This window comes from Geotrypetes seraphini, chromosome 4 (assembly GCF_902459505.1).
Source record: "Geotrypetes seraphini chromosome 4, aGeoSer1.1, whole genome shotgun sequence".
NCBI lineage: Eukaryota > Metazoa > Chordata > Amphibia > Gymnophiona > Dermophiidae > Geotrypetes > Geotrypetes seraphini.
Window position 1 is genome coordinate 192700122 of NC_047087.1, and position 18568 is coordinate 192718689.

Sequence of the window (18568 nt, forward strand, 5' to 3'; positions counted from 1 at the left end):
CAGCCTTCAGGAATAATTGGTGATCTGTCGCCCAAGACCAAATCTTTTGGGCCTCCTGACATAAGAGGCGAGAGCCCGTCCCACCCTGTTTGTTGATGTAGTACATTGCAACTTGATTGTCTGTGCAAAGTAGTAGAACCTGAAGAAATAGAAGATGTTGGAAAGCCTTGAGGGCATAAAACATCACCCGGAGTTCCAGGAAATTGATATGATGTTTCTTTTCCTGAGCCGTCCAAAGGCCTTGAGTTTGAAACTCGTTCAAGTGAGCCCCCCAAGCATAAGGGGAGGCGTCGGTGGTGATGACTAGTTGATGAGAAGGTAGATGGAACAGAAGACCTCTGGAGAGATTGTAAGATATCAACCACCATTGTAGAGATTGACGAAGAGATGATGTCACAAATATGTGTCGTGAGCAAGGATCAGTCGCTTGGGACCACTGGGTAGCTAGGGTCCATTGAGGAGTGCGCAGGTGAAGACGTGCGAAGGGGGTGACATGAACTGTCGAGGCCATGTGACCCAAGAGTATCATCATTTGCTTGGCAGATATGGAGCGTTGTGGAAGCACATGCTGACATAGATATTGAAGAGTCTGAAGACGGTTGGACTGCAGGAACAATCTCATGAGGACTGTGTCCAGGACCGCTCCTATGAATTGAAGTCTCTGAGTAGGGGTGAGATGTGATTTGGGTAGATTGATTTCGAATCCCAGAAGTTGGAGAAAAAGGATAGTCTGGTTGGTGGCAAGTAGCACTGCCTGAGAGGAAGTGGCCTTGATTAACCAGTCGTCCAGGTAAGGGAAGACCTGAAGATGATGAGAGCGGAGAAAAGCGGCCACCACAATGAGACATTTGGTGAACACCCTGGGATAGGAGGCAAGACCGAAGGGTAACACCTTGTACTGGTAATGACAGTGATTGATCATGAAGCGGAGGTACTGTCTGGAGGCCAGATTGACCGGAATGTGAGTGTATGTCTCTTTGAGATCGAGGGAGCATAGCCAGTCGCCCTGATTGAGAAGAGGGTAAAGAGTGGCCAGAGAAAGAATTTTGAATTTTTCTTTGACCAAGCATTTGTTGAGTTCGCGAAGATCTAAGATGGGTCTGAGATCCCCTGTTTTTTTGGGGACTAGAAAATAACGGGAGTAGAATCCCTGCCCCTGCTGATCTAGAGGAACTTCCTCTATGGTGTTCAGAAGGAGGAGGGATTTGACTTCTTGAATAAGAAGGGAGGACTGAGGAGTGTTCAAAGCAGGCTCTCTTGGCAGACTTTGGGCAGGAAGAGTCTGAAAGTTGAGAGAATAGCCGTGGCGGATGATGTTGAGGACCCACTGGTCCGAGGTGATGATCTCCCAATGGCTGATGTAAAGAGAAAGACGTCCTCCTATGGGTTGAGGCAGATGGGCGGATGGTAGAATACTGGCTATGCCCTGGAGAATGAAGTCAAAAGGGTTGTGTGGACTTCTGCTGTGGAGGAGGTTTCACCTGTTGCTGTTGTTGCGTCCGGGGAGGCTACCGTTGCTGCTGACGTGGACGTCGAGGCTGTTGAGAAACCTGTGGTAAGGGTCTAGCCACATAACTGCGTTGATAGGCTGATTGCTGGCGAAAAGGCCGGACAGGTGGAGTCTTCTTCTTGGTTTTTAGAAGAGTGTCCCAGCGAGTCTCATGTGCTGACAACTTTTGCGTGGTGGAGTCCAAAGAGTCACCAAAGAGCTCATCTCCGAGGCACGGGGCATTAGCCAGGCGATCTTGATGGTTGACATCAAGTTCTGACACTCTCAGCCAAGCCAGACGACGCATGGCAACAGACATGGCCGTGGCTCGTGAGGTAAGTTCAAATGTGTCATATATAGAATGTACCATGTTCCGAAGCTGGAGAAGGGAGGAAGAACAATGGCGAAAAGCAGATCTCTTGCGGTCAGGTAGGTATTTCTCATACGAAGCCAGATTTTGAATGAGGTGCTTCAAATAAAAAGAGAAATGAAAGGCATAATTACCAGATCGATTAGCCAACATAGCATTTTGGTATAACCTCTTACCAAATTTGTCCATGGCCTTCCCTTCTCTGCCAGGAGGGACTGAGGCATACACACTAGCTCCCGCAGACTTTTTGAGAGTAGATTCCACCAATAAAGACTCATGCGGAAGCTGGGGTTTGTCAAAGCCAGGTATGGGGATGACTTTGTTTAAGGAGTCTAATTTACGAGGAGCCCCTGGAATAGTCAAGGGAGTTTCTAGATTTTTATAGAAAGTCTCCCTTAAAATATCATGGAGGGGCAACTTCAAAAATTCCCTTGGAGGCTGGTCGAAGTCCAAAGCATCAAGGAACACTTTGGATTTCTTGGACTCAGCCTCCAAGGGAATGGACAGAGACTCACACATCTCCTTCAGAAAAGTCGTGAAGGAGGCATTGTCAGGTTTAGAGGATGGATCTTGAACAGAAGGATCCTCCTCACCAGATGAACATTCACCTTCGGAGAGTAGTGGCTCTTCAGAATCGCCCCACAGATCAGGATCCCTGATTTGAAAACTTCGATCCCGGGAATCCGGTGTCGAGGGCTCAAGGTGTCGAGATTTACATATCGACTTACCTGACCTCAAAGAAGCGGTACTGGGAGAAGTGAGAGGCTGTAATGGTGCCGAAGTTTGGACAGCCTGATGAAGAGCTCTCGGTTCCGGTGCCAGTACTGGCATGGAAGTCGAGGAAGCTGAATGGACCGGTACCGATAAAGTGGAAGAGGACAATAGGGGTTGCCCCACTGTCGGTACCAGTGGCTCAGACCGGACCGGGATTGGAAGGTTCGGTGCCAAGAGAGCAGGGAGGAGCTGCTGCAACTGCTCTTTAAGCTGCACCTGGAGGACGGCTGCAATTCGCTCGTCCGGTGAAGACACCGGTACCGCTTTCTTTTTCTGCGGTACCTGTGGTGCCGCTCGACGCCCAGAGGATGAGGAGGCCGATGACGATGCACTCACCTCTATGGGGGCGGAGAGTTTGCGTGGGCGCCTCGTGGTCGGCATGACTGGACTCGCTGCCACAGCGACCGGAGGGCGCTCGAGCGGGGAAGGCTTCTTAGCCGGCTTACCTGACTGATGCGACGCCGGCGCGGTGTCATGCAGCGTTGAAGAAGTGGGTGCCGATTGTGAAGGAGCTGATGCCGGTGTCGATGCCGCAGAGTCAGCCATCTCGGCACTGAAAAGTAATTTCTGTTGAATTTGATGGTTTTTCAACATTCTCTTTTTCAAGGTGGCACAACGGGTGCAGGTGGAAGCCCTATGATCCGGACCCAAGCACTGTAAGCACCAGTTGTGCGGGTCGGTCAAAGAAATGGGCCGTGCACACCGTTGGCACTTTTTGAACCCTGGCTGAGGGGGCATGAACGTAAAAACGGCCTCTGCCAAATCGAAAGCCGAGGCTTTGATGGTGGCAATAGGCCCCGCCGGGGCGAACCCGAACGAAAAAAATAAGAAAGTTTTTTTTTTTTTCACTAATTGAAGAAAATAAAAAGAACAGAAGGAAAAAACTATTCCGATAGCAAAATTACGCGAGCGGGAAGGCGAAAAAAGAGCTTTTCAACAGCCGTTGAAAAGAACGCGTCTTCTTAGCTCCGCGGAAACTAAGAAACTGGGGGCTGCGCGCTTCCATCGGCCGGGAAGGCACTCGCGCGTGCGGCCTGCTAGAACTTTCCAAGTTCTTAGAGTGCAATCACTCTAAAATTGTCCGTACCGGGGCTCCGTCGGTGCCGTCACCCATCAGTCAAGAATATGCTGCCTGCTTGTCCTGGGATAAAACAGATTATAGTCAATGACGACATCCAAGAATTTCACAGATTAAACCTAGGAACCTTTTACCAAACATCAGTAAACTGGCTTTAGCCCACTTTTTACATGTATTGTTCCCACACACTAAGGCCATTTTACTGTTGGGACAAAATCTTTGACATGGAATACTTACCTTTTCAAATCATCAAATACATCTGGCAAAAGAAAATTAAGTAGTGACCACAATTCTGCTAGATTATTTTGCAGGGGAGTTCCAGTTAGCAGAAGTTTGTTGTCAGAATTAAACTGCTTTAGTTCACGGACTAGGCGACAATTCATATTTTTAATCCTATGACCTTCATCCAATATCAGATACTTCCAGTGAAAATTCTATAAGAGAAAGGTCATATGTCAAGTTATAATTACCTCTTTTCTTTTGGATGCAAACATACTAAATCAGAAAGCAGGCAATAGTAGTTACAAATCTAACTCTGAAGAACTAGGTTGTAAAGTTCTTCTCTACAATAGAGCTCTAATTGATACAGCTTATTGAGAGGTTAAAATTGCTTTTACTAGAAACATCTTAACTTTGAATCAATTAATCATTTTGCAGGAGATCAGCTGAGACAAATGGCTACAGAGGAGTAGTAGGAGTTAATCTATATTTTTATTTCCTAATTAGTATTTAAGTCCGTTACATTAACGGGTGCTAGAATATATGTCTTTCTGTCTTTCTTTATTTCTGTCTCTCTTCCTCCCGCTGTCTTTCTTTCTGTCTGTCTCTCTCCCTGGCCCCCTTTGTCTGTCTGTCTTTCTGTGTGTCTCCCTGCCCGTATCTTTCTTCATTTATTTGTCTCCCTCCCTCCTGCTGTCTGTCTTTCTTTCTATCTGTCTCTCTCCCTGCCCCCTATGCAGCATAATTTCTCTCCCCCCTCCATTTCCCTGTGCAGCATTTCCCCCACCCCACTTCCTTGTGCAGCAGCATCATTTCGATCCCCCCACACTTCCCTGTGCAGCAGCTGCATTCCCTCCTCCTCCATTTTTCTGTGCAGCAGAAACAGCATTTCCCTCCCCCCACTTCCCTGTACAGCAGCTGCAGCAGCATTCCCTTGCCCTCCATTTCCCTCCCCCCCTTCCCTGTACAGCAGCTGTGGCCCCCTTTGCCTGTCTGTCTTTCTGTGTGTCTCCCTGCCCGTGTCTTTCTTCATTTCTTTCTGTCTCCCTCCTTCCTGCTGTCTGTCTTTCTTTCTATCTGTCTCTCTCCCTGCCCCCTATGCAGCAGCATTTCTCTCCCCCCTCCATTTCCCTGTGCAGCATTTCCCTCCCCCCTCCATTTCCCTGTGCAGCATTTCCCCCCACCCCACTTCCCTGTGCAGCAGCAGCATTTCGATCCCCCCACATTTGCTTGTGCAGCAGCTGCAGCATTTCCCTCCCCCACCCCACTTCCCTGTACAGCAGCAACAGCATTTCCCTCCCCCCACTTCCCTGTACAGCAGCCGCAGCATCATTCCCTCCCCCTCCATTTCCCTCCACCCACACTTCACTGTGCAGCAACAGCATTTCCCTCCTCCCCACTTCCTTGTACAGCAGCCGCAGCATCATTCCCTCCCCCTCCATTTCCCTCCGCCCACACCACTTCCCTGTGCAGCAGCAGCGTTTTCCTCTAACCCCCCTTTCCCTTCCCACGGTCTGGCCTGCTCCCTTAGTCCCTTGCCATCCCTCCCCTTCCCTTCCCGCAGTCCCGACAAACCTGCCGACTCCGGAAGTGTCCGCAGCACTCTACACACGCTGCTTCGGGGCCTTCTACAGCCCTGATGTACTCTGGCACGTCCCTGATAACATCATCAGGGACGCGGCAGAGCAAAAAGGAGTTGCCGCGGCGGCTTTGAACTTCGGCCGTGTAAATAAAGAGGGGGTAGTGTCTCTGCTGTCCAGTTTTTTGCCTCCCCCCTTCCCTAAGGCTCCGATGGAGGAAATGCGGTCACTGGAAAACTAAGCACGCATGTGTACTCTGCCAACCACAGAACTACAGATCAGGGATCGGGGAACACGGCGGTATGAGTGCGCATGCGCGCTTAGCATTTTATTATAGTAGATGCTATAAATTCTGTACTTCTTAACTAAGGTTTTTTTAATCATCTTGAATTTCACACCCGACTGTTGAAGGAACAATTAAAAAGTGAAGGAACAATTAAGCCAGACCAGATACAATTTTCATTATTTATTTATTTATTTAGAAAACTTCTACCTCACACCATCTACCATTCTAAGCTACTTCATTATGGTATAATGTGCTAGACCAGGGGTGGGCAACTCCAGTCCTCGAGGGCCAGAATCCAGTCAGGTTTTCAGGATGTCCCCAATGAATATGCATTGAAAGCAGTGCATACAAATAGATCTTAAATGTTACATCCTTCAGCTACGCAGACGACATCACCATACTCCTCCCCTTCGACCCATCAGAGCCCACCACTACAGCAAAACTGGAAATAACCCTAGATGCAGTGGAAAAATGGATGGTAGACCCAAACTGAAACTAAACTCAGATAAAACAAAATTACTTCTACTCGAAAAGGCCAAAACTCCCACCATTACAGAACTGAAAATTAAAAACACCAAATAACCAATACAGCCCGAACTCAAACTCCTAGGAGTAACGATAGACAGATGCTGCACAATGCAGTCCCAAATCAATAAAACATCCCAGAAAGCTTTAATTATGAGAAATCTACGTAAAATAAAAAAATTCTTCGACCCAGCCCAATTCAGGCTAATTGTCCAATCCCTAGTCTTAGGTCTACTGGACTATTGCAATTCCATCTATCTACCTTGTCCTGCCAACATGATAAAACAACTTCAGACTACACAAAACACTGCCCTCAGACTGATCTACTCCCTGAGAAAATATGATCATATTACAACTGCCTTCCTAGATTCTCACTGGCTACCTATGCAAGCACGAATTCAATTCAAATTCTACTGTCTATTATTCAAAGCATTAAACGGCTCCGCCCCCTCCTATCCAAACAACCGCCTAAACCAGATCCTCACCTCAAGACAAAGAAGAACTCCGAACCCTTTTGCCTTTCCTCCACTCAAGGGCACTCAGCGCAAAAAGATGTTTGATAACCTTCTGGCGACGCAAGCAGCAAAACTTAACCACTCCATCTCCAACCTGTTGACGGCAACGGGCGACTTCAAAACTTTTCGAAAAGAAATCAAAACCCTACTTTTCGAAAAATTTATCCAGATATCTTAACCCAACCCTTCCCCCTCCTCCTAGATAAATTCTCCCCCAAAACCTCCACTTAAATAATCTCTTCCTCTCCAAAACACCAACCAAGTATTCAGATCCCTGAAATGTAACGTAATCTTATTTGTACTCTAACTGTAATCTATTTGTTATATCACACAGTAACGTACAGTCAATTTAATATCCAACTTGCAAGTTCTTCCAGAATTAATTCAGGTATCTCTCTTCCCTTGTAACCAAAAAAAAAAAAAACCCCAAAACTGTTGTAACTTCACTGGAAATGTCCAGTTAGCTCTTTTGTAATCCGCCTTGAACTGCAAGGTATAGGCGGAATAGAAGTCCCTAATGTAATGTAATCTCATGCATATTCATTGGGGAAATCCTGAAAACCCAACTGGATTCCAGCCCTCGAGAACCTGAGTTGCCCACCCCTGTGCTAGACGATATTTCTCTCATGTTTGACATATTCATGCAAGATAGTATCTACCACAACAAGCAGAAATTTATTCAAATATATACATACTCTCAGGGGCTATAAGCAGAAATTTATGCTGTACTGCTGGACTTGACCAGGGGGAGATCGAAAGATTAGGTTCTTACCTTTGCTAATCTTCTTTCTTGTAAATCCACACTTTATTCCAGGACCAGTGGGTTATTTTCATCTACCAGCTAGGACTTTGTAGTAAGCCTCAAACTTCAGAGACTTAAACCCCTCCCCCTCTTACCTCATCACTGTCTTTGTAACCTCAGTCAGTCTTAAAGCAGCTAGGAACATCTGTAGAGGATAATGAGGGAGGAACAGGGAAACTTCCCAGCAACTAAGTGAATTCTGCTCATATCAATATATGCAAAACAATGAAAAAGAAGAGAACAAGTTATGAAACATTAGAAACCTGAATGACAAAATAGTGCTATAAGAAGACACAGCCAGCACTGTCAGCCTGAACCAGGACCCCCCCCAAACTAAGTGCTAAACCCATTCTGATGACACTCTTATAAAGGCTGGTCTGAAAACAGAAATCCAGCTTACCAGTATATGTAAAGGCAGGCAATCGGCGAATCAGCAAGGTATAAGGCAGGTTCCTGGAATAAAGTGGATTTACAAGAAAGAAGATTAGCAAAGGTAAGAACCTAATCTTTCATTCTTGTACAATCCCACTTTATTCTGGGCCAGTGGGACGTAATAGAGCAGTTCCCCAAAAATCTGATGAGCCCGTTGCCAAAATAGAGGCACCGAAAGCAGCATCTTGCTTGGCCACATCGATCCTGTAAAACTTGGTTAATGTATGCAAAGAGGACCAAGTAACAGCTCTGCAAATCTCATCTAGAGAAACATCTGACGACTCTGACCAAGAGGACAAAACACCTCTGGTAGAATGAGCCCACACTGATCCACTATGCAATCAAACACTCTTTAAGAAGAGACCACTCTCCGGGGTCCATCATCTTGATGACTGAGAAAATCTGCTTGAACTTTATCCAATCCTGCCATGTGAGCCGCTAACAGCACCACAAGGTGTCTCTCCACCCACCAGAAGAGAAGCTGAGCCTCCACACTCAGGGAGGGACTCCTCGTGAACCCCTGCCGTGGAATTGTCCGAGAAGACATGGACGGCTCAATGATGGAGATGACCCTCGAAGTGCAGAAGAGCCAGCCGAATCGCCCGAAGCTCTAGGCAATTGATCAACCACTTGCATTCTGAGGGTGCCCACTGGCCCTGAACAGGGATGGTCATACACACTGCTCCCCAGGCTTTGAGACTCGCATCCGTAGATACAAATCACCCAATCCGAGATCTGGAGGGGAAGGCCTCTAGAAAGGAAGAGGGGTCGTAACCACCATGCAAGACTGTTCGGCGCCACAGTTGCCCAGGGCAGGGTTGCATGTAACAGGTCCCACTGGGGATTCCAGCGTGAAAGCAGAGCATTCTGCAGTGGACATAGACTGGCTCTGGCCCAAGGGACCATATTGATCGCTGCCAACATCGTCCTCAGAACCTAGAGGCCTGCCATGCCTTAAGGACCAGAGAAGCCAAAAGCCAGAAGGTCCCTGACAACCTGTCAAAGCTTCTCCTGACGGGACACAGGCAGGGACACTTTGGTCCCGTGTGAAATCGAACTCCCAGGTATTCTAAATCCTGCGTCGGCTCGAGGTGACTCTTCCAGTCTAAGCGTTTCAGCAACTGTACCACTTGAACAGCCTGCCGCCCCTCAGACAGCAAGGGAGCTCTGATCAACCAGTCGTCCAGATACAGATGAACTAGGAGACACAGGTTGTGAAGATGGGCCGCCGCCACCACCACCTTCACTTTGCTGAAGGTCCTGGGTGCTGTTGCCAATCCACAGGGCATCGCTGAAAACCAGAAATGTTGCCCCAAGACGTGGAACTGCAGATACTTCCGGTGGTCCGGGAAAATGGGAATGTGGAGATATGCTTCTGTCAGATCCAGGGAGACTCGGAATCCCCAGCTCCACTGATGCCATCACTGAGCACACCGTTTCCATGTGGAAGTGAGGCACTTTCAGCACTTTGACCGCCTTGAGGTCCAGAATTGGTCTCCAAACATCGGATCCTTTCTTTGAATGATGAAGTTTATCGAGTATCTCCCAGAGCCCAAGTCTCGTTCTTGTACGGGTTTCTATGGCTGCAATATTCAGAAGTCTGTGGATTGTGGCCTGCACCTGAACCACTTTCTTAGGGAGGCCCGCAGATAAATCCAAAAAATACTTGGTCAGAAGACAGAGAAACTCCAGTTTGTAGCATCCCTGAAAGCCTCTAGGAACCAGCGGTTGGAGGTAATGGCCTGCCATTCCACCAGAAAGGCTGACAACCACCTCCTGATGCGCGGGGGAGGAGACACCGGCCTGACATTAAAATTGTTTCTTTGCAGAAGCCGGTGGACGATGCCCTATGGACAGCTAATGTCGAGACCCGCCAAACCATGGTCTGGCAAACAAAGAGGATCTTTGTCCCATGGATGACAACAGACAAGAACACCTGAAGGGACAAAATTAGGACACCCTGAAACCCTGGAAGGGTGGTATCTATTCACAGGCAGTGACTTGGGCCTGCGATCCTGCACACTAATCATAAGGTCATCCAGATCCTGGCTGAACATCAGCTGTCCCTTAAAGAGCAACCGGCTCAAGGTCGCTTTAAAAGAATCGCTAGACCAATGCCGGATCCAGAGCATCCTCCAAACCAAAACGGAATAGGTGAAAAGCTTTGCAAAGACTTTCAAAATGTCCTATACGGCATCAGCCTTATAATCCACTTCCAAGATTATAAAATCCAAGTCATGAAGAAGCACCATGGTGTCAGGATCATGGCGAAGCTTGCAATGGCATGCCCAAGCCACAAAGAAGAGGTCAACACCCCCTGAAGACCAGCGGTCACTAAATCAGACAGATGCTTAAGGACAAAATCCACACTGCAGAAGGAAGTGCCCTTGGTGACTTGTGCCACTAAGGAATTCATCTTCGGGGAAGCAAAATGCTTGTTAAAGGCATCCGCCAGGGAATAAAGCCACACCATGGTGCAAGCACAGCGCAAGGGACCCTCAAGAGTCTTTTCGATGTTCGTAAGAATCCAAATGAGGTCAGGATGATCAGGAAAAGAGGCTGATTGTGGCCTCCGGTTACTCATGAGGGACCATGCTGCAGTGACAGACAGCTCAGACTGCAGCTTTAATGCCTATGGAGATTCAGAGATCAAATCCACAATAAGCGCATGCTTGAAAAATCTGAGCAAAGTGGGATCCTCCCCAAATTCTGGAGAACCGCCACATCTGCAGCTGCTGCAGCGCCCTCCTATGAAAGCAGAGGTATGGAAAATGAATCTGGCGCAACCACGGGAACTACCTGCGAACCTGCCAGCACCCACTAGTTGCAGGGGTCCCTGTGCCTGGCACAGAGGCTGGCAGAAAGGAGTCAGGCAGAGACTTCACACCCCCCCCCCCCCCCAATTATGCCTAATAAAACATATCAACAAAATCCGGGAAAAACTCATCCTCCGTGGCGGAAGCTGACCCCTGCACTCCAGATGGGGACTGTTTGGAGGATTTAACAGGTTTATCCCACCTTTGGTCTGACCCAGTAAGGCTATTCTTATGTTTTTAAAACACTAGACCTAATGCCTGATACGAGAGCACAAAGGCAAGGAAAGGAGCATAAAGAAAGTCAGCAGAAGAACCTCATCCTCTACTACAGGTAAAAGGGAAACTCAGAAAAACTATAGACATGGAGGTTGGAAAATAATAAATGACCTCACAGTGACAGGAGAATCTAAGTATATGCGATGGAGATGCCAAAAACAATTCAGGAATAAAATAAGAAAGAAAAACTGGTAAATGCACATATATGGACCAGCAGGCCAAAAAAAACAAAAAAAAAAAACCCAGGTGAAACCAGTCGTGTCTTAGGGTAGACAAAATTTGAAATGGAAAGGGAATTTTGATGGTTCCCATCAAAAAGAATAGCCTTAGATGACAAGAAGGAAACACGCATCCTAGAAAGGAAGGAAAGCCAATAACATGGAGTAAAGAATTAGTATGACAGTGGATTACTGGGGAGAAAAACCTCCTGATAAAAATTGACTCCGTAAAGACTGAAAAAGAATTCTGATAAGCCTTGGAAACAAAAAAGCCAGTACAAGATAGGAAGGGAAACTTAGGGTTTCCTTTGTATATATTAGTACTTTTAGTTTTTGGTACCGTATTTGCATAGGGGTTATCTGTGTTAGAGAATGACACGGGGAAAAACTTTATCTCCATCACCGTGACCACCATCCCTGTCACCGCCCCGTCACCGTGACCACTGTCCCCGCGACCACTGTGCCCGCCCCATCCCCACAACTACTGTCCACTCCCTCCTTCCTAGTATGAGGGAACATGCGCAATCACTGATCACATGATCCAGAAGCCCCCTCCCGCCTGATCGCCGTATCCTGCCATCTTCCTCCCTCCACCTCACCTTAGGTGCCTACCGAATCCGACTTTTAATTCTTCTCCCAGCCACATGCTTTTGATAAGCCATGCACCTTCCTGTTTCCGGTTGCGTCAGAGAAGATTCAAAAATTCAAGCAGCCGCGCACATACAGCTTATTGAAAGCGTGTGGCTGGGAGAAGAATTAAAATCTGACTCGGCAAGCATCTAAGGTCAGGTGGAGGGAGGGAGATGCCAGGATGTGGGATGCAGTGATTGGGTGGGGATGCTGGACCGCGCGATCCGTGCTGGCTTCACTGCGGAGACAAGACCATTCACCTCTCCACAGGGCGGTGAATGGCCTTGTCCCCGTCCCCGCAGCAACCATTAATTTTTCTCTCCCCATTTTGGCGGGTAACAACCACCGTGTCATTCTCTAATCTGTGTTCTGGTAGGAATGAATGTTAAGAAGCATACAGTGTGCTTTGTATAGTTTAATTTTGTGGTTAACAAGATTATATTGTGTGTGTGTGTATATAGGAAAAATGAATGGAAAAAATGGTGTTACATTTAGTACTATTATGGGGAGGGATCTGGCCCATGACTTAGCCTGTGTTTTGGATTTCGGCCCCTTAATGTGACTGAGTTTGATACCCTGCTCTAGGATATACATATTCAGAGCTTCCAGTCCCTCCTCATACATCTTCTGGTGCAAACCTTCATGAACAAGCCACTGTTTCCATGTACAATTTCCATGTTCAATTTCATCTCTGATTGAGATCGTAAAATACATGTCTGTGCATGTTTCTGTAATATTTGAGTCAAATACCTTGGTATTTCTTCATATACTACCTGGAGGATGTCAATATTTAATATTTTATGCAGAATGGAACTGGGAGTCAATGTAGCTGTTTTAATATAGGGGTAATATGCTCATATCATGATACCCCTGCTACTAGAGCTATGCAGCTGTATTTTGGATTATCTGTAATGCTCGTGTCCTAGCCTTGGTTACACCTAGTAATATTGTATTATAAAAATCAATTGTGGATAACACCAAACTCTACTACAGTTCGAAAATTTTTCCCAATAAACATTACTTCTATTTTCTGTACACTTAATACTAATCCATTTTCACATAAGAGGGAAGTAATGAAGTTTGATATACCTGTAATATTTGCCGATCTCTCATGGCTATCTCAAAAGATGTGATTACCACAGGTTGCATCTGCAACAACTCGTCTCGTTTATGAATCTTTCGAGCCAGTTTCCGACGTTCTTGTTGGTCTCCATGGTACAGCAATATAGGGATCTAAAGAAGATACAGCATTTTGACATAACATTGCAATCAGTTCAAAGCGACTTGCTTTTGGGGAACAAAACATTTGGTTTGACTAATTTAATATCTTTTTAACCATCTCTTCAATAGCAATTCAGTACTTGGGCAGAGTGGAGGAAGAGGAGCTGAAAAGAAAGAAAAGAGGGGTAATAAGAAGGGTAGTGGAATGGAAGCCAGGAAGGTGGGTAAGGATGGATAAATAGGGGAGAGGTGAGTGAAGAGGAAGGTGAAAGGAAGATGTAGAAGGCAAATTTGGGAAAGAGGAGGGCAAATGTGGGAGAGAATGATTGTGAGATTGCATCTGGGCAAGTGGATGGTGAAGGGTGAAGACTTTTTACTACCAGTACTGTTGCGAATCATCTTTAACATTTGCAATCAATGTACAAATGTTAATTAATAATGCAATTTTGACCACAGTGAACTAAAGAGCATTCACTCACCTCCCAGTCTCTCCCCCACCATACAAAGAACACTCATGCCTGAAAACTACGAGACTATCACTATAGGTTATGACTGCCATTTTTGAACTCAAAGCCAGCATGCTCAGGAGTGACACAGGACAGGGCTAGACTACCAAAGCATCCTTAAGGTAAGTCTGGGAGGCTGAGAGAGAGAGGTGGTAGTGTCTTTGGGAGGAGGGTAGGAATAGGCCACTAGTGAGATCCCAATCTTTAATTACATCAAGTCTTAATATATATTTTCCATACCATGAAATATGACAAGTGGATTTCAGGTGCCTGCAAAGTAGTTCCTTCTCTCAAGATCTCTCAACAGCCATGCCATTAAAAAAATAATGAGCTGTTGAGCAGACTTGGTCCTTCACAGAAGTCTCAGAGATTTCCCTTCCTTTGGGCATCATTAGGCTAATTCATAGCTACTAGGAGCAATGGGTCTCAACGAGATGTGATCATCTGACACCCCTGCTTAATAGCTTGACATAGGGAGAGAGATCCTGAGGGATCTGTTGATCATTATGTTGCCTTCTACTATAACAGAGAAATGGTTAAGCACAAGATAGACAGAACACATGTTAGTCCAGGACTGCTGCAGCTCTGGCTATGGGACACCTTTAAGAAAGGGGCGGGGGGGGGGGGGCGGTCCGCCTCGGCTGTGCACCCCTCCTAAGGCTGCAGTCGGAGAGGAAGTTCGGGCCAGCCAATCGCTGCCTGGCTGGGCGGAACTTCCTCTCCGACGGCAGAATTGACGTCGGGGGAAGCAGAGAGAGCTTGGGGCAGCCGTGGCGGTGGCTTTGGGGCCTGTTTCCCCCGATGGTTGCGGCGGTGGCTTTGGGGCCTGTTTCCCCCGATGGTGGCAGCAGTGGCTTTGTGGAGGGTAGGGAGAAAGAAAGAAAGAAAGAAAGGGGGCAGGCAGGGAGACAGTAGGGAAACAGAAAAAAAGAAAGAAAGGGCAGGGAGAGAGGAAGAAAAAGTTAGGGGAGGGAATGAGGTCTGGAGGAGAGGAAGCATACAGGCTGAAAGAAGGGAAGAAAGATTGGATGTACAGTCAGAAGATGAAAGTGCAACCAGAGACTCATAAAATCACCAGACAAGGTAGGAAAAATTATTTTATTTTAAATTTAGTGATCAAAATGTGTCTGAATTTATATATGCTGTCTATATTTTGCACTATTTTGCACTACTAAACCGCAATAGTGATTTTTAGCGCAGGGAGTCTATGAGCGTCGAGAGCAGCGTTGGGCATTTAGCGCAGTTCCCTGTGCTAAAAACTGCTATTGTGGTTTAATAAAAAGGAAGGGGGTATATTTGTCTATTTTTGTATGGTTGTTACTGAGGTGACAATGCATAGAGTCATCTGCCTTGACCTCTTTGAAAAAAACCCAGAATAGGAATGATAATTAACATTTTCTCAGCGTATAGTGTGCTTTTTGTTTTTTAATTTTATTGTTGGTAGATCATTTTGACTTGGTCATTTTAAAAGTAGCTCGCAAGCCCAAAAAGTGTGGGCACCCCTGCTCTAGAACATCGCTCCTTAGTTTTATCAAGTGGTGCAGTGAGGGGCCAGCACTTTACATCTTATCTCCTCATGTACAACACGGTTCTTTATTCTAAGCAGCTCTGGCACCAACAGTACTACGGGTGCCTTATGCTACTTTCACTACCACTTGCAGTCAGGTTTGGCATTTTATCAAGGTTTTGTTTTTTTATTTAGATTTTCACTAGTATTTTCATTTATTTATTAAAGCAGCCTTTTTTAACAGCCCGATGCCCCTCCCCTATCAGTGTGCATTCAATCCACTACCGACACTTTTTTGGCACCTCTTTCAATGGATCAAATATCATAGCCCCACTGTCGCGTGTTCACATTTATTCTGCGTACGAGTTTATCTCATCAGTGCAGAGACCTCTTCGGTAAGTCCATTTCCCGAGTGCTGTGGTTTTATTCTTTGGTTTTAATAGAAGCTCATTTGAACAATAATTTAGATCTCTCCCAGGTTTCACTTTTCATCTACCCAGTCGGCTTGTCTTTGAGCTACTATCGGCTTATATTTTCAAGATACACTGTATTATCAGCTGTTCATTTCCCATATGTTTACTTTTGCCCTGTTTAGGTCTATATAGTCTAGGCATACTGTTTGTAACTAGCCATCATTTTAAGTATGTATATGCCCTATTTTAGGGGGGGGGGGGGTTTAAGCATGTTATTTCATTAATTCTGAGTTCGGTGTTACAATATATTGTTCTTGTTTTTTAGTTTACACATTATTTATTCTTTTCTATGACATGTTCGCATCGCAATTTTACTCAAAAGTATAAATAGGTATCCATATTTCCATTCAAGTTTCATCACGGTGCTCTGGTTTTGGCTCCAGTATTTGTCACTTCCATCCACAAGGTCTGGCTATCCGTTACTGTCTCATATTTTAAAGACTCACTCGTTATAATTAGCGGTGATCCACACGTCTCTTCATAATGGACATGTCCGATTTTAGCATTTGGATCTTAGTACTATGGGTTTGGTCTTTTCTGGTTTCCTTTCTATAGTCTGCTTTTCGTCTGGAGTCTTTTGAGTTTAGAATTACATTTTACGACATATTTTTGTGGTTTAATTGTATGATATGTCTAAATCGGTCAAGTTATCCATTCTTTTTATTATTTTTTGTTCCCTCATACAGTGGCAGACCGCCCCGGGTGCCAGCCCTAGGGGGGTACACAGCCGGCTGGATCCAGAACCTTCCAAGCTGCTCTAAATGGCACCTGCACCTCAGCGCGGCTGCCGTATTTATTCCGAAACAGAGTCGGCAGCTGCACTGAAGTGCAGGAAGGTCCCGCGATAACTGTGCCTCCGGAAGACGTAAGTGACGTCAGAAGGGGTGGACCGGCAGCTGCAGTCATTGCGGAACCTTGCCGCAATTCCCTGCGTCTGCCGGCCCACCCCCTCCAACGTCACTTACATCTTACAGAGGCATCAGAAGCAGTCATCATGGGACCTTGCTGGTTTGGAGGGAGAGAGGAGCATAGAAGGGTGGTGGAGGGAGAAAAAGGGGGTCAGGGTGGTATGGAAGGGTGGTGGAGGGAGAGAAAGGGGGCAGATGCTGATGGAATTGGTGTGCATGAAAGGAGAGCGAGACATAAGGGGGGAAGGATACTGGATGAATTTGGGTTGGAGGGAAAGAAAGGGGGCAGATGCTGATGGAAGTGGGGGGAAGGGAAAGGAGAGAGTTAAATGCCAGACCATTGGAGAAGGGAAGGGAAGAAGATGGATGCCAGAATAATAGGGGTGAAGGGAGAGATGGAAGTGGAATACAAGGAGAGAAGATGCCATATAGAAGGGGCAGAGAGAGGGTAGACAGTGGATGAAAGGAAGAGAGTGACAAGACTATGAGGAAAGCAGAAACCAGAGAAGACAATGTAGAAAAAAATTCTATTTATTTATTTTTTTGCTTTAGGGGAGATGCATCGCTGTTTCTGTGGTGTTGCATTGTATGTCCAGCTTCTTGGTGGTTCAATTTAACCTTTGTCTACGTTTTTCTATTTTATCCCCCCTTTTACAAAACTGTAGAGCGTTTTTTTAGCACCAGCCATGGTGGTAATTGCTCAGAATTCTATGAGAGTCTGAGCTGTTACCACCATGGCTAAAAACTACATTACAGTTTTGTAAAAGGGAGAGGGGTTAGTTTGTGATTACATATTTCATACTAGGCGAAGGTGTTTTCTTTGTTCTGTGTGTTCGAAAGACATGGTTTTCAGTTAGGATTGACTGTGCAGGATTGATCTGTACTAGTCTGGCTTGTTTAGTTTTACAGTGGGTGTATTGATGTACTGCTCACTGCAGTATGTAAGATGCTGCCTTTTCCTAGGTACACTCTTGTGTGATGCGTGGATTGTTACTAAAAATCATATTTTTCATACAGATGGGGGGGGGGGTTGTCAAAAAATGATGGGCCTCTAGTGTAACATATGCTTTTAGGACCTACAGGGTATGTATCCCTCCGATTCATGACAATTTCACTTCTCATGTTATCTTATCCATTCTTTTTATTATACAACTGCCCAGATTGTTTGACGTGATTGAACCTTGAAAACTAACAGAAACAGTGTTCTCCCCAGAAATTTTTTCCAGCCATGAAAAACATTTGCTGCATTTAGTGTGCCACAAAAAACATTTGCTCTGTTTAGTGTGCCGGAGTTAAAAAAGTTTGAGACGCGCTGCTCTATACCATTTGAAAGAGGGCAAATATCTAATTATTCACTTATAGAATTGGATACTTCTTAAATTTAAATAAAAAATTACGGAACAAGTATCAAACCTTAAGAAAGGCAGTCATATTGAGCATTGGAAAATAACTAATAATAATTAATTAATACATATAGTACACATTTAGGGCTCCTTTTACTAAGCTGCGATAGCAATTTTACCGCGCGCTTAGCTCACGCAGAATTGCCGCATGTGCTAGACGCTAACGCCAGCATTGAGCTTGTGTTAGTTCTAGCCGTGTAGCGCGGCAATTCTGTATGCGCTAAAAACGCTATTGCAGCTTAGTAAAAGGAGCCTTAATTTTCCCCACCACCAAATTTCCCCGTCCCACCCCACCCGGCTACTTTTTCATGCCACCCATCTGGAAAAAATTTCTGGGGAGAACACTGTGTAAGCATGTAACCTGATCATCAAACCATGTATGTGCCTAGCCTCATAAGTTTATTGTTTTTTGAAAGCTTCTATACTGCTACTAATGACTGGGAAACCAATTCAGAGCAGTTTTCATGGGCTTCTGCAATTGTGTTACAATACATATGCTTCTGTGATGGTGGTATAATACAAAGTTTGCATGTTAGATAG

At 45.8% G+C, this 18568-nt stretch overlaps 1 protein-coding gene across 4 annotated transcripts in view; it reads right to left on the reverse strand.

Annotated features, from left to right (window-relative positions):
* HELLS (helicase, lymphoid specific) overlaps positions 1-18568 on the reverse strand; it is a 258918-nt gene that overhangs the window by 143454 nt on the left and 96896 nt on the right. For all 4 annotated transcript variants that reach the window (XM_033943358.1, XM_033943360.1, XM_033943361.1 and 1 more), the window contains exons 10-11: positions 13100-13243; positions 3949-4145 (exon numbers count right to left, since the gene is read on the reverse strand). In XM_033943358.1, the coding sequence (XP_033799249.1) occupies positions 3949-4145; positions 13100-13243 (341 nt within the window). The remainder of the gene's footprint in view (positions 1-3948; positions 4146-13099; positions 13244-18568) is intronic.